This window comes from Hypomesus nipponensis, chromosome 24 (assembly GCF_054491055.1).
Source record: "Hypomesus nipponensis isolate SF chromosome 24, ASM5449105v1, whole genome shotgun sequence".
In the NCBI taxonomy this organism is placed as follows: Eukaryota; Metazoa; Chordata; class Actinopteri; order Osmeriformes; family Osmeridae; genus Hypomesus; species Hypomesus nipponensis.
In genome coordinates, this window is record NC_140384.1 from 7,589,822 (window position 1) to 7,602,112 (window position 12,291).

A 12,291-nucleotide genomic window follows, 5' to 3' on the forward strand; every position below is an offset into this window, starting at 1 on the left:
GGGTAGGCTTGAGTCAGGAGTATACTAGATGTTGACCAAACACTAACAATGTTTAACAGTATCCTAGCAGCACGAGGCCAGCAACTTAGTTGTTATTATTTTCATACCAAGACAGCAAATGTGAAGTGAAGACATGCGTCACATTAATGGCATCTGCAGCGACAGGCTTGCATGAAATAGGCTATTTCACAACTGAGGTAAGAGGCCATATTTCACACAAGTTTAGCTTACCCTGCGAAGATGAAGAGTATTCCCTTCTAGTTTTCATCAGACACAGATTGAAATCCAGCGTCATCACGATCATGTGTTAATGTTGAGAACTCGGAGGCAAGGCAACAGCAATGGCCGTATCCTGTTGATGAAACTGGTTGGAGAGCTCACACGGGCGTGACAGAGCAGACAGCTGTAAGTTTGAAGTTAACTTATTGCCTCCAGCACCAGGCTGCGGTGTGTTCCTCACGTTGAGAGTGTAAGCGTTGGCAGATATGTGAGTGGATATGAAGGAATTGCTGCGAGGCAATAACAATGAGAAAATAAGTCTGAATGGAGATAAATCTGCTTCGGAGGTTGGAAGGCAGCAAGCCTCCGGATGAGGTTATCTATGCATTTATTAAATCAACCTCTCTGTGTTTCATTCTGTTACATTTATTGCTTCGATGCTGGTTTTCCATCCATCAGATAATCAGCTAATCCCCCTCTTTCTTCGAATCCAATGTTGCAGGCCAGGAGGCATTTGCCAACATCAATTTAAATATTTGTATACGTTTTTAATCGTATTACTATATGTAACCTGCAGGATGCAGAATAAAAGGGCATTAAATCGTGCCATTATTCCAGACAGTTGAGTTTACAGTGAAAATCAATATTGACCGGTCTCTTGTATTACTTAATCAAACACCCACGACGATGAGAGGCCAAATCGAAAAGTCAAACAATAGCAATTACTGGATTAGAGTGTAGTATCACATCAAGCTAATTAAAATAAGCTTTTACCACTGCGCCATGAATACAGAAGCAGAGAGATCTTTATCCACTCCTAATCACCGACCTTCAATGCCATTCGAGGTTGATATTTTGGTTTATGGGCGTGTTTTCCTACAGGTGTTTTCCGAACGTCATGATTAATACAACTGATTGATTAACTGTTTAAGTGATAAATTCACTGGTTTCTTTTAGTTTTTATTAATGAAAGCTTAATTTTAACAGGGCTGTCACACTGATATCCAGGTCTATTTTACATACATAACACAATCATGAAACCAGATATGCAATCAATTTAAAATTGTAAATAAAACAAATGTAAACGAAATGGTTAAAACACATTCTTACAGTATTCGCACAACTGTTCGCACATATGATGCCCAATAGTCACAATTAAAGAAGAATTGAAGACTTGAAGAAGTTTGTCTCCAGTTGTGTAGCGTAGTTGTGTAGCATAGTTATAACTATGACAAGATGTCCTACCTGTACCTAACTCTGTTGAGAACAGGGTTGTCTGGAGTCGTAACTGTGTCTGGGACCAACTGGAGCTCTGAAGGATGACATAGAGGATCCACACAGCAGGAGTCTATTAAAATGGCTTTATAAATACCAAGTGTGCAATGTAAGAATATATGTTGCGGTCACCACTGTCCATTCCCTTTGAAGGGACAATAACAAATGCAGAGAAATGACCTGTAAAACTAACAGCCCTGAAATACCTAAACAATATCCTAAGGTACACTATTTTATATGGACCAGGATTTATTGCTGGAATTTTGTCACTATATTCTGTGTCTCTGTAGGCATGGAGCATGTCATTTGAACATGATGCTACCTAAGACCCAGGAGGGGATATGCTAATAAATCTTCACTCAGCGATGACAAAGCTTTCCATTATCACCAGGTAGGTAGAGTATATATCTCTGGCCTTGTGACCTTGGCTTGTTTTCCCAACAGGCAGCTGAATGTCCTGGCCTGTGGGACCCACGTGAATCACATTCAGCTGCTGCTGCTTTTTTTCCTGTCATTGCTTTTGGGTGTCGGAGCCGCTACAGTTTGTATTTATTCATGGAGTACACTTACATAAAGTCCATGGGGAAGTCTTGTTTACAAGGCATAGATTTGACTCAGGTACGAGGGTTGTGTTTAATAAACAATGTGGTCTTTGCTTCCCCTCTGGTCCATCTGTAGGAAGTGGTCACACCGTAACTACGGTAACCTGAACAGCTGCACCTCACTTCTAAGTGTTCTACAAGTGTTCTCAGTGTTTTTCACGTGTTCAATTAAAAACAAAGAAATCTCCGAATGGAAGTCCTTGGGTAGTTTCTTTCTAAAAGGGTCACGGGCAAACCAACAACAATATTGTCTTCCAAAAAAACTCAATGAGAACATTATTTCATCAATGCCATGTAGTTTTACAACACACCCTTCCAGAGCAGGGTCTCAGAGGAAGGGATAATGGAGACTGCGCTGCATTGTCCCTCCGTGACAAAGCCAGGGACGGAGAGAAAGTCACACTGGTGTGTTAATTACAGGGGCCCCTCCATCAATCATAGACCTGGTGCCTGACAGATACATTCCTCTCAGGCTCCGGCGCCTGGCTCCCCTCGCCCTTCACAGTCCACAGGCTGTGCACAGCATCCACAGCCCCGCTGCACAGCACACTGCACACATCCCACCCACCCACCCACCACATCAATCCCCCTCCGCTGAGCGCCAGCACAGCCTGGAACACACGGGAGAGGAGGGCGAGAGACATGGGGGGGGGAAATAAAGAATCATTGATCAGGAAAGGGGGAGGAAGCAGAGACAAAGAAGTCGAGGGGAAGACAGGTAGGGGAACAGGGAGAGAGAGAAAGAGATAGATGGATAAGACCTTTAATCTGGTGTTTTCATTCAGCATAAAGCAGCAGATCAATAGTCGAGCGTCAGGAGTAGCCAGGGAAGTCATGTAGACAAGCTACTTGAACTAAACAAATAAGGGAATGGACACTGCAGCCAGCAGTGCAGGTTTCTGGGGATCGCCCCGGCCTCCTTGATGTGGTGGCGAGCCAGTGTGTTGTGTTTACTGTTCCTCTCCGAGGGGGACTTCTTCCTCCGTCAGTACTCCCGCACTGCTGTTGGGTTTTACAGCCTGTTCACACTGCTGATCACCTGATGGTCAAAAACATGGCTGCTGTCTGCTTCACATGAAGCATTGTGACAAAAAAATTGAATCCAAAGTTAATCAACAGCCAATTATCACATCTTTTTTTAGCTGAGCTTATCATTATATCAGGAGGGCAGCCTATTTCAACATTAAAATGTAATTAAATTGACTTTACGAGAATGATTTGTAGAGAAATGTCTTTTTCACCATTGATCTCTCCCATGCTTGGACAAGCCTGGTGTGTTAATCAGGGTTGGTGCTAATTTTCCATCTCGGAATTGCGTGAGAAAATGCCATCACTTTGTCCACAGTAAGCAGTCCTATATGCTCTGAGACACACACACACCACAGACACACACCACACACAGGTTAATTAGTCTATAATTGCCATTTTTTTTTTGCATGAGTTTACTATAATTTAATTTGAAGGGTTGTGGAGGAAATGTCACACTGGCAAGTAGTCTAATCATTATTCAATGTAAAGTCCCTTTCATGCAGTAGGCGTTGTAATATTCCTCTAATAGGACTTGTAGAATAGATGGCGACAGCTTGTCCTTTATCTGAACACTGCAGCTCTGCTATCAAGCCTAATGGATCGGCCTAATATACAGTCGACTTCACTGTGACTGAAAGCTTTGTTTGGATGTGACAAAAACAGACGAGTGCCGAATTTCTTTGTGGCTCATGAGTGAATAGAGCATTTGAAACAAGCTGGAGTGATCAGGAGAAACCAAAGGGCATGATTAAGGGTACCACGCACGTTTGACAGTTTGAATATTCTTTAAATGATAGGTACTGTATGAAAATACAATATACAGAGCAACAATACAATGCCTTTGAGGATCAGTATATACAGAACATAGAAGATCTCAGCTTCTTCGGATGAGGATCAAACCTAAAAGTTGTGCCTTTTGTTTCAAACCACATGCAGAACATTCTGAAGCCTAATTCTGGTCTGTTCCTCGAAACAAGTGCATCAAAACAAGGACCCGGAACACAGTGAGAAATCAATATTCGAAATGTTATAAAACTTCCAAAAGCCCATCTATGTGTAAATATACACCTTGAACATCTACTGTGTCTGTCCATTTTGCATTCTGAAATAGAAGTGTCATCAACTGCATAAAACGTCAAGCTTAATGCAGGGCTATTCTGGGAGCATGTTTGATTCTTCCAACTACAAAAAGAACCGTGATGATTGGACGATGAAAACGGAGGTCAAATTCAAGGTAACAAAACAACAACCAGACGTCATCATCCATAGACATATTTTTCAAGTTAAAGATTTGTCATTAATCCTATTATGGTATCATGACTAATTTTCGTCCTTGATTTTCCAACATCCTTTTGGCAGTTCTATGTGGTTCACAGAAATGTTGCTGTCAGTTTGCCGCGACCCTGTCTGGGCGCAGCGCTAATCACAGTTACGGATCCAAGCGCCCCCCTAGCTGTGAAAGGCATTAGGGTGAGATCATACAGGGATGCACCGAGCACCAAACATTATGCCACCTCTTTCAAAGCACTGTCATTCAACCTCTCCATGTAGTTCCGGAGCTCCTTCGAGTCCCCCAGCTCAACGTCCTGACACACCCACTTGATGTCCTGACTGTGCCCCAGGCTCAGGGTGTTGACCATGGGGCAGCCGTCGTCCGGAGGGATGGTGGTGAACGTGGTGAACTTCACCCGCTTCCTCTTGGTGGTGGGCGAGTCTCCTTTGTCCTTGGTCACCTGGCAGGCTGTGTTGGCGGCGCGGTGCACCTGCCCCTGGACGTTCTTCTGGGCGGAGGAGGAGGAGGAGGAGGAGGAGCCCCCGTTGAGCAGGTGGCTGCCCTCCTCCAGGCCGGCGCTGGAGTCCATCATGGAGACCTGCTCCTCCTGCTGGGGGGACAGGCTCCCCTGGCTCTCCAACAGCTCCGCCTCGTTCCCCAGCCACACCCAGTCGTGGGCGTGGTTCATGCTCTCCTGGCCCTCGACGGACAGCTCCTTGTGGCGGTACTTGAGGGTGTAGGAGATGCAGTTGATGAGGAAGACCAGGATGGCCAAGCAGAAGACGCCCAGCAGGGCGTACATGCCGATCTCCAGGTCGGTGAGGCCGCGCGCCGTCTGCAGCAGGTCGTCCTCCAGGCTGCCTCCCCGAGGGAGGTCCACCTGGGCGGGGAAGTCGGAGAAGTCGACGGGCTCGTTCTGGACCCGGCTGCTGTCGTCCGACAGCTTGCCCCCATTGGGCCTGCGGACGAGGGCGCTCTTGGTGGTGGTGGCCCTCCTCGCAAGCCCGTCTTCCATGTCGGAGATGGAGCTGCCGTAGTAGGGGGCGTCCAGCCCCGTCCTGTCCTGGGAGGGTGACGGCTGGCGCCGGTCGTTGGCCCGGTTCTCCATCTCCTCACCCCCCTCGGGCCCGTAGTCGCCGCCGCCGCGGCCAAACTTCACCCGCACGTTGCAGTTCCCCGCCGCCAGGACGCTGCGGCGTTTGAACTTCAGGCAGGGCTCGCACACCGTCATCTCCACCCGGACCAGCATGCCCTGACCCTCGGCCTCTGTCACGATGACCGGCCACTTCCAGGACGGGTCCTGCTGCACTGTCACCACCTCCTCGTCCAGGGAGGTGGCCGTCAGGATGAAGTATTCCGGGTCGTACAGGTCCAGAGGGGCCATGGAGCCATCGCTGAACTGCAGCCAGGCGCTGATCAGAGCCTCCTGGAGACACACACACACACACACACAGAGGGAGTTAGGAGACAACGAACGCAGACACCCACACACAGAGAACACACACACACACAGAGAACACACTCACACAGACTACACACACGCAGAGAACACAAACAAACGCCTGAAATAAAAGAAGATTATACCGTAATAATGGCTTTTGTCAATTGGTGAGGATACACCTCAGAAGAACACAATCTCCTTATTACCACTCCTGATAGCTGCAGGAAGATGAACACCAATTTGGCTTCCATTTACCCATTATTTTGGAGGCGTTTCAGGATCCCATGATGTGAGATGAAATGGGGAGACGATGCCATTATTTCATTAAGAGTAAGTGTGGCTCTCAAAACAGGAGCTACGGACAGGCAAAGCCTCAACAAAGAACGACGCAGAATGAATCTGAGCTGTGTTAAAGAGAAGAAGGTGGTGTGGTGCTTTTTGGAGGCAGAGCAGAGAAAAACTGTCGCGGGGGAACTAGGCGAGGTGGAGGACAGCCTATTAGAAGCCAGGGTTTGGATAACTTAGCTGCAGTGCTGTGAGAGCGGGGGGGGGACAGATCCCAGATAAGGGAGAGATCAGACAGCTGGGTTAAAAAAAGAGCTTTTTCCAAACGAGGATTTGCCATTTTCAAGTATCTTAAGGTCCCTTTCTTGTTGTGATTTTGCAAAGTTAGCAAAGTGCTCTTTGATATAGCCAGGGTCTAACTCCCATCCCCCCTTACCCCTGTCCCCAGCCCCCTCTTTAATTACTGTACTGACAGAAGAGGCCTTGCAGCTTATGCCTACAGAGATGGACCAGATAAACTTGCCTTAACATCATTCTTTACCAGAGAGAGAGGGAGAGGGGGAGAGAGCAAGGGAAAGAGAGAGAAGCTGAGGGGTAGATCAAAGAGGTCACAAAGAGAGAGAGACAGAGAGAGAGAGAGAGAGAGAGAGAGAGAGAGAGAGAGAGAGAGAGAGAGAGAGAGAGAGAGAGAGAGAGAGAGAGATGGGCGGGGTAAACAAGAGGGGAAAAGGGAAGCGATAGATGATTGGCTAGTTGGAGTTTGAACCGTTAGTGGTGTTTTCCTATTGAGCGGTGCGGTGTTGCTTCTGCGCGCTCGGATATTAAGCTTGCTTTTCTATGAGACGCCCAAGGAAAGTCTCACTCTGTCACACTCCGGCTTTCAAGTCCCACAGCTAAGAGGGTTAGGAATGCTGGGGAACAAACAAATGCAAATGCACACACAATACGCTCTCTCTCTCTCTCTCTCTCTCTCTCTCTCTCTCTCTCTCTCTCTCTCTCTCTCTCTCTCTCTCTCTCTCTCTCTCTCTCTCTCTCTCTCTCTCTCTCTCTCTCTCTCTCTCTCTCTCTCTCTCTATCTCTCTCTCTCTCTCACACACACACACACACACACACACACACACAGACACACAGACACACAACATCATAGGCCACTAAAGACGGTAATTGTGTGAAATTGGAATCTCACATGCGAGCAAGTACAAAGATAAGCCACATAGTACAGTACAGACTCTTGGCTTCCCGTGCACGCGTCACCACACAGCCTCAAAGCGCGTACAGTAGGACAATGGTTCAAAGAGCACAGCCAGTGTACATGAGTAGGTGTTGCATTCACGCAGGAAACTGGCGTCTTTTGAGGACAGAACACACACACACACTTAGAGACCATTCCTGGCTCATCTGTATCGAGGAACAGAACGGCAGCTTCTCTTCCCCCTAGTCTTCCCTCTATCTATCTGGAGCACATCATCTGGGTAGAGCCCTCCCCTAACCTGTTTGGGGCTCCGCAGCACTTCCTGCGTGGTCGCCGTGGCGAGGATGGCCCTGTTGCTGCCTGTGCTCAGCTGCAGGGACAGGGAGAGGCCGGTGACCAGCTGCACCCCCAGCTCCGTGATGGTCACTTTGTCATCCACCACCGTCACCGTCTTCTCTGCCAGGATGGAGTCAGACAGGGGTGACAGCACCTGGGTCACCCAGAGAGAGAGGGAGAGAGGGACAGGGAGGGAAAGAAAGAGATGGGGGGAACGACAAACAAACAGGGGAATGAACCTAGATTATGGCTGTACTGTAACATCAAAGCCTTGCTTTTTGAACGAAACAAAGACAGTGGAGAACATTTTCCCCAAACAACAACATGCGTCGACGGTTTGAATTACTGAGAGGTGAGGTTACAATAGGTCTCTCAAAACATTTCATTACATATTAAGGCATGAGGCACCTCTGTGCATTACACACACACACACACACACACATAATGTCCCTGTCTGCACAATAGGTAAATAAATTAGATTATTTCATTGTGTTAGCCACCTTGTTCCGTTCTAGTATCTTCCATCTCTAGTCTGGTGCTTTGTTTAACTGGGCTGTTGGAGCCAGGGTGCGTTTATCTAGTTCATCAAATCATTATTTGCAGTGGAAGCCTGAATACCCAGGGGGATGTTCCCACTTAGGGGCTGATTTGTGCTGTTAATGGATATCGACATGTCTGGTAACCTCACCTCATTGCATCTATCTAGCAAGCAGATAAATGAGAACGTGCCTGCCTGCTCGTTCACCGAAGCTTCTGCTGATCTGTCTGTGTACGTAAGAGAGGCTGATAATGATGCTCCTGCATGGCAGGAGGGTGGGTAGACAGGACTGGTACAAGCACTGCTGCAGGTAGGGATGACAGGAGGAAATGGAGGAGAAGAGAGGAGGAGACCAGATAGAGAGGAGAGGAGGAGAGGAGCAAAGGGGAGAGGAGGAAAGGAGGAGAGGAGGAGAGGAGGTAGGGGTGAGAGAAGGAGAGGAGGAGAGGAGGAGAGGAGGAGAGGAGGAGAGGAGGAGAGGAGGTAGGGGTGAGAGGAGGAGGAGAGGAGGTAGGGATGAGAGGAGGAGGAGAGGAGAGGAGGAGGTAGGGAAGACAGGAGGAGAGAAGGAGAGGAGGAGAGGAAGAGAGGAGGTAGGGATGAGAGGAGGAGGAGAGCACGTCTCCATGCAGACAGATGGATGAGTCCACACTGGCAGGTGGCTGATCAGTCACACACAGATGTCATTAGAGACACTGCTATTCATCCAGTTAGCCCACCGGGAGTGGCAAATGACAAATGGTGGTGGTGAAAGCTGACATGATGACACCGTGCCTGCACAGTGACTGTCACCACAGCCCAGAGGCAGGGATGCCTGGAATGGGCACACTGATGACTACCTGACTAGCTGACAGGGCGAGGGGGAAATGGCTCCAACACAAATATAGGTATTATCTCCTCTGAGCCAACAGCGCAAATATCGGCTGTTGTTATTGACTTGGAGATCAAAGTATATGTTGAAGAAATCTTGAAGAAAGAAAACTGAAAAAGAGTTTTACCTTCTCCTTTCAATCGCTTTTTCATCTCTCTCTGTCTGTCACTGTCATTTTGTCCTGCCACATACTGACTCATGAGCACATGCTCACACACACACACACACACACACACACACACACACACACACACACACACACACACACACACACACAGCCTACCTGGATGGTGGTCATTCCCATGTCCAGTCCCACCAGCACTCTCCCATCCAGGAGCTGGGCAATCTGGGGATCCTCCACTTTCAGGAAGTCCCACACCAGCTCTGTAATGTCCACCTGCCAATCACTGCCCAGCATGAAGGTCAGCTGACCGCGCGGGTCCGCCGACTCGGCCACCAGCTGTGTCAGCACTCGCACCATGGCGTTCTGGTACTGTAGGGTGCAGCCTCGGCCCCTGCGCTCCTCCTCGTCCTCATCCTCGCTGTCACGCGCCGACCTGAGGGACCCAGGGGGGGGGGGGGGGTGGTGATTAGTAGCTGGAGGCGCAAGGCTGTCACCTGCCTGATTGCAGGGCTGGAGCCCTGTCTGTCTGCCTGGCCTGTTATCCGGTCGTGCTCCATAACCACCCGCCAAGCTTCATCCACAAAAAAAGACCATTCTCTCTGAGGGACACGGCAGCCTTATAACTGCGCAGCCACTGTGCTGGATTTCACCTGTAACTTTGTTTCATTCAAATAAACAACTTCCTAGCTCAGCGTGTAGCTGCCGAGAAGTGCTTGGGTCTGTGAGGGAAGTGATGTCGTAGCTCTGGACCGTGGCACCGGGGCTGACGAGTCAACAGCATAGTGCTCTGTCAACAGAGTCGGTAATCACAAGCCTTCACAAGTCCTGCTGGCTAGTCACTCTCCGACACGCAGCACACACACACACACGCAGCACACACACACACACACACCGGGCGCGCCAACACAGAGGGCCGCACACACACACACACGTTTTCAGATGACATGATAATGTAGGACTCAAGGGAGACAATAATCTGGAGATGATCCTCTCTTTTCTGTTTCACTGTCTGATTCCCTGAGAAACAGCCCTTGACGCACAGCAGGGGCCGCTGGGAGGGGGGGAGGTGGAGGGGAGGGGGGGAAGTGGAGGGGTGTGAGATGTTGGCACCATGGCAGTGACTGATCAGTCTTGAGAACACTGAAATGCACTGGAATTAAGAAACGTGACTTTCACTGACAAGATAAAAGGGATTTCAGGTCAGGGGTGATTTCACACACGATTGGATTCCAGTCAAAGGGATTCATCTGCACTCTCATTAAATACTGTCAATATAGAAAAAGCCATTTTCTGGGCAAAGAACTGAAGTTGTGTATCCATACCTATACTGTGTTGTAAATCAATGAGTAAGATGAAATACTGATTGGTAACATCTGGTCGAAAGTTAAAATATTGAAATTAGGGTAGTGGAAATTTGAGGTAGATAGAATATTTTCTGCTGAGTCACGTTGTTGGTGGGGTGAGGAGGGCTGTGTGTCTGTTTGTGTGTGTCTCTGCCAATATTTCTGTATGTCTGCCTGTCTGTATGTCTGCCTGTCTGCCTGTCTGCCTGTCTGCCTGTCTGCCTGTCGGTCTATAAGTTTATATACGTCTGTTTATCTGTGTCTGTCTGTTTGTATATCTGTCTGTTTACCTGTCTGTGTGTCTACATATTTGTCTGTCTGTCAGTATATCTCCTGCATATCTGTCAATTTCTTGGCAGCTGGTACAGTTTTACCACTGGCATGAATCTAATCTACAGGAAGGTTTTCGGTGCCACTGAGACTAACTCCAATCTAATATCAGGTTAATCTAATATACAAATACTACTCAGGAAACAACCGCAATCTGAAGTACATTTATAACAAAACTGTCTGCATCGTTCAGCTTTCGTTCCCAGAATGCTTTGCGTTTGGCTTAGCGAAGCTGCATATTAATGCTCACGTCGTGCTGTTTCCTGTGCCCAGTGCATCCTTTGGTGTGCTTGCTTTGGCATGTCAATGTTGTTGTTTTACAAAGACATAATGAAGGTCGTTTGGAGAGAAAGCGACATTACTGCCGCTTTCGTAGACGAGTGTGGTGAAAATTGATTGTTTTTTATTGTCCACAGTCTGAATGACATGTAAGAAACCTCATCATAAGATTCACAGTGTCACCGTGTGGCAAGGTCAGCACAAGCCGCCGGAAACAAATGGGATATATATGCATGTTCACGTGAGACCTTGAGGATGTTCACGTGAGACCTTGAGGATGTTCACGTGAGATCTCGAGGATGTTCACGTGAGATCTCGAGGATGTCGTGATGAGGAGAAGAGAAACCTATTAACCTAATAATATCCTAACATCCACGAGGAAGTCATGACTTCACGTGAAGAGCCTACAATTATGCAAGTAGGGTAGGGTTTGGGGAATACAAGATGATGAGGGCTTTTCTGGCTGCACCGACCCCCCCCCGCCCCCTCCCTCCTCAACCTCTTCCCCCAACACCCAGCCCTCAGCCTCCCCTCCGCCGGCCCGACAGTGTGAATCACTTGGCAGCCTAACAGAGACAGGCAGGCTCTTCCTCTCCCTCTACCTCTCCCTCTCCCTCTCCCTCTCCCTCTCCCTCTCCCTCTCCCCTCTCCCTCTCTCTCTCTCTCTCTCTCTCTCTCTCCCTCTCCCTCTCCCTCTCCCTCTCCCTCTCCCTCTCCCTCTCCCTCTCCCTCTCTCTCTCTCTCTCTCTCTCTCTCTCTCTCTCTCCCTCTCTCTGACGGGCTGTGCTGGACTGTGGCCCGCCGCCCGCCCCTGTTAGCAGGGCTGCCACTGCTCACCAAGGTCACGCCTGCTGCTCTCTGATAAACACAGACGAGGGGGGGCTGGGGTCGGGGGGGGGGGGGTCGGGGCTCCCTGAGGACTCCTGTCCGGCCCCCCGCCGGCCCAGGCACGCACCCTCCAACTTCCTGCAAGGGCACAGCAGAAAAGGCCATACCGACACACACGCAACCTTCCACCTCCCGCACGCGGCCCCAGCGCGTCTTCCCCTTCGGTCGGCCTCCGCCGCATGCGGGGAGCTGGGGATCATTATGCTGCAGCCAGAGGGGGGCGGGGGGGGGGGGCTCGTCTCCCAAGGTGGCAGGTCCGTGGAGCG

At 49.1% G+C, this 12,291-nt stretch overlaps 1 protein-coding gene and 1 long non-coding RNA gene across 3 annotated transcripts in view; one reads left to right on the top strand and one right to left on the bottom strand.

Annotated features, from left to right (window-relative positions):
* The first annotated feature begins 125 nt into the window (after positions 1-125).
* LOC146232979 (uncharacterized) lies at positions 126-2,276 on the top strand. Of its 2 annotated transcripts, XR_014742300.1 has the most exons (5): positions 126-197; positions 319-405; positions 1,490-1,603; positions 1,785-1,885; positions 2,173-2,276. It is a non-coding gene; the product is annotated as an uncharacterized LOC146232979 (long non-coding RNA). The 2 variants fall into 2 exon arrangements; XR_014742299.1 differs by lacking the exon at positions 126-197 and having other exon boundaries at positions 221-405.
* Positions 2,277-3,905: 1,629 nt separating this feature from the next.
* The window catches only part of LOC146232980 (transmembrane protein 132C), a 73,024-nt gene continuing 64,638 nt past the window's right edge, over positions 3,906-12,291 (bottom strand). The window contains exons 8-10 of the mRNA XM_084690025.1: positions 9,345-9,618; positions 7,615-7,806; positions 3,906-5,824 (exon numbers count right to left, since the gene is read on the bottom strand). Coding sequence (XP_084546151.1) covers positions 4,631-5,824; positions 7,615-7,806; positions 9,345-9,618 — 1,660 coding nt within the window. The 3' untranslated portion in view covers positions 3,906-4,630. The remainder of the gene's footprint in view (positions 5,825-7,614; positions 7,807-9,344; positions 9,619-12,291) is intronic.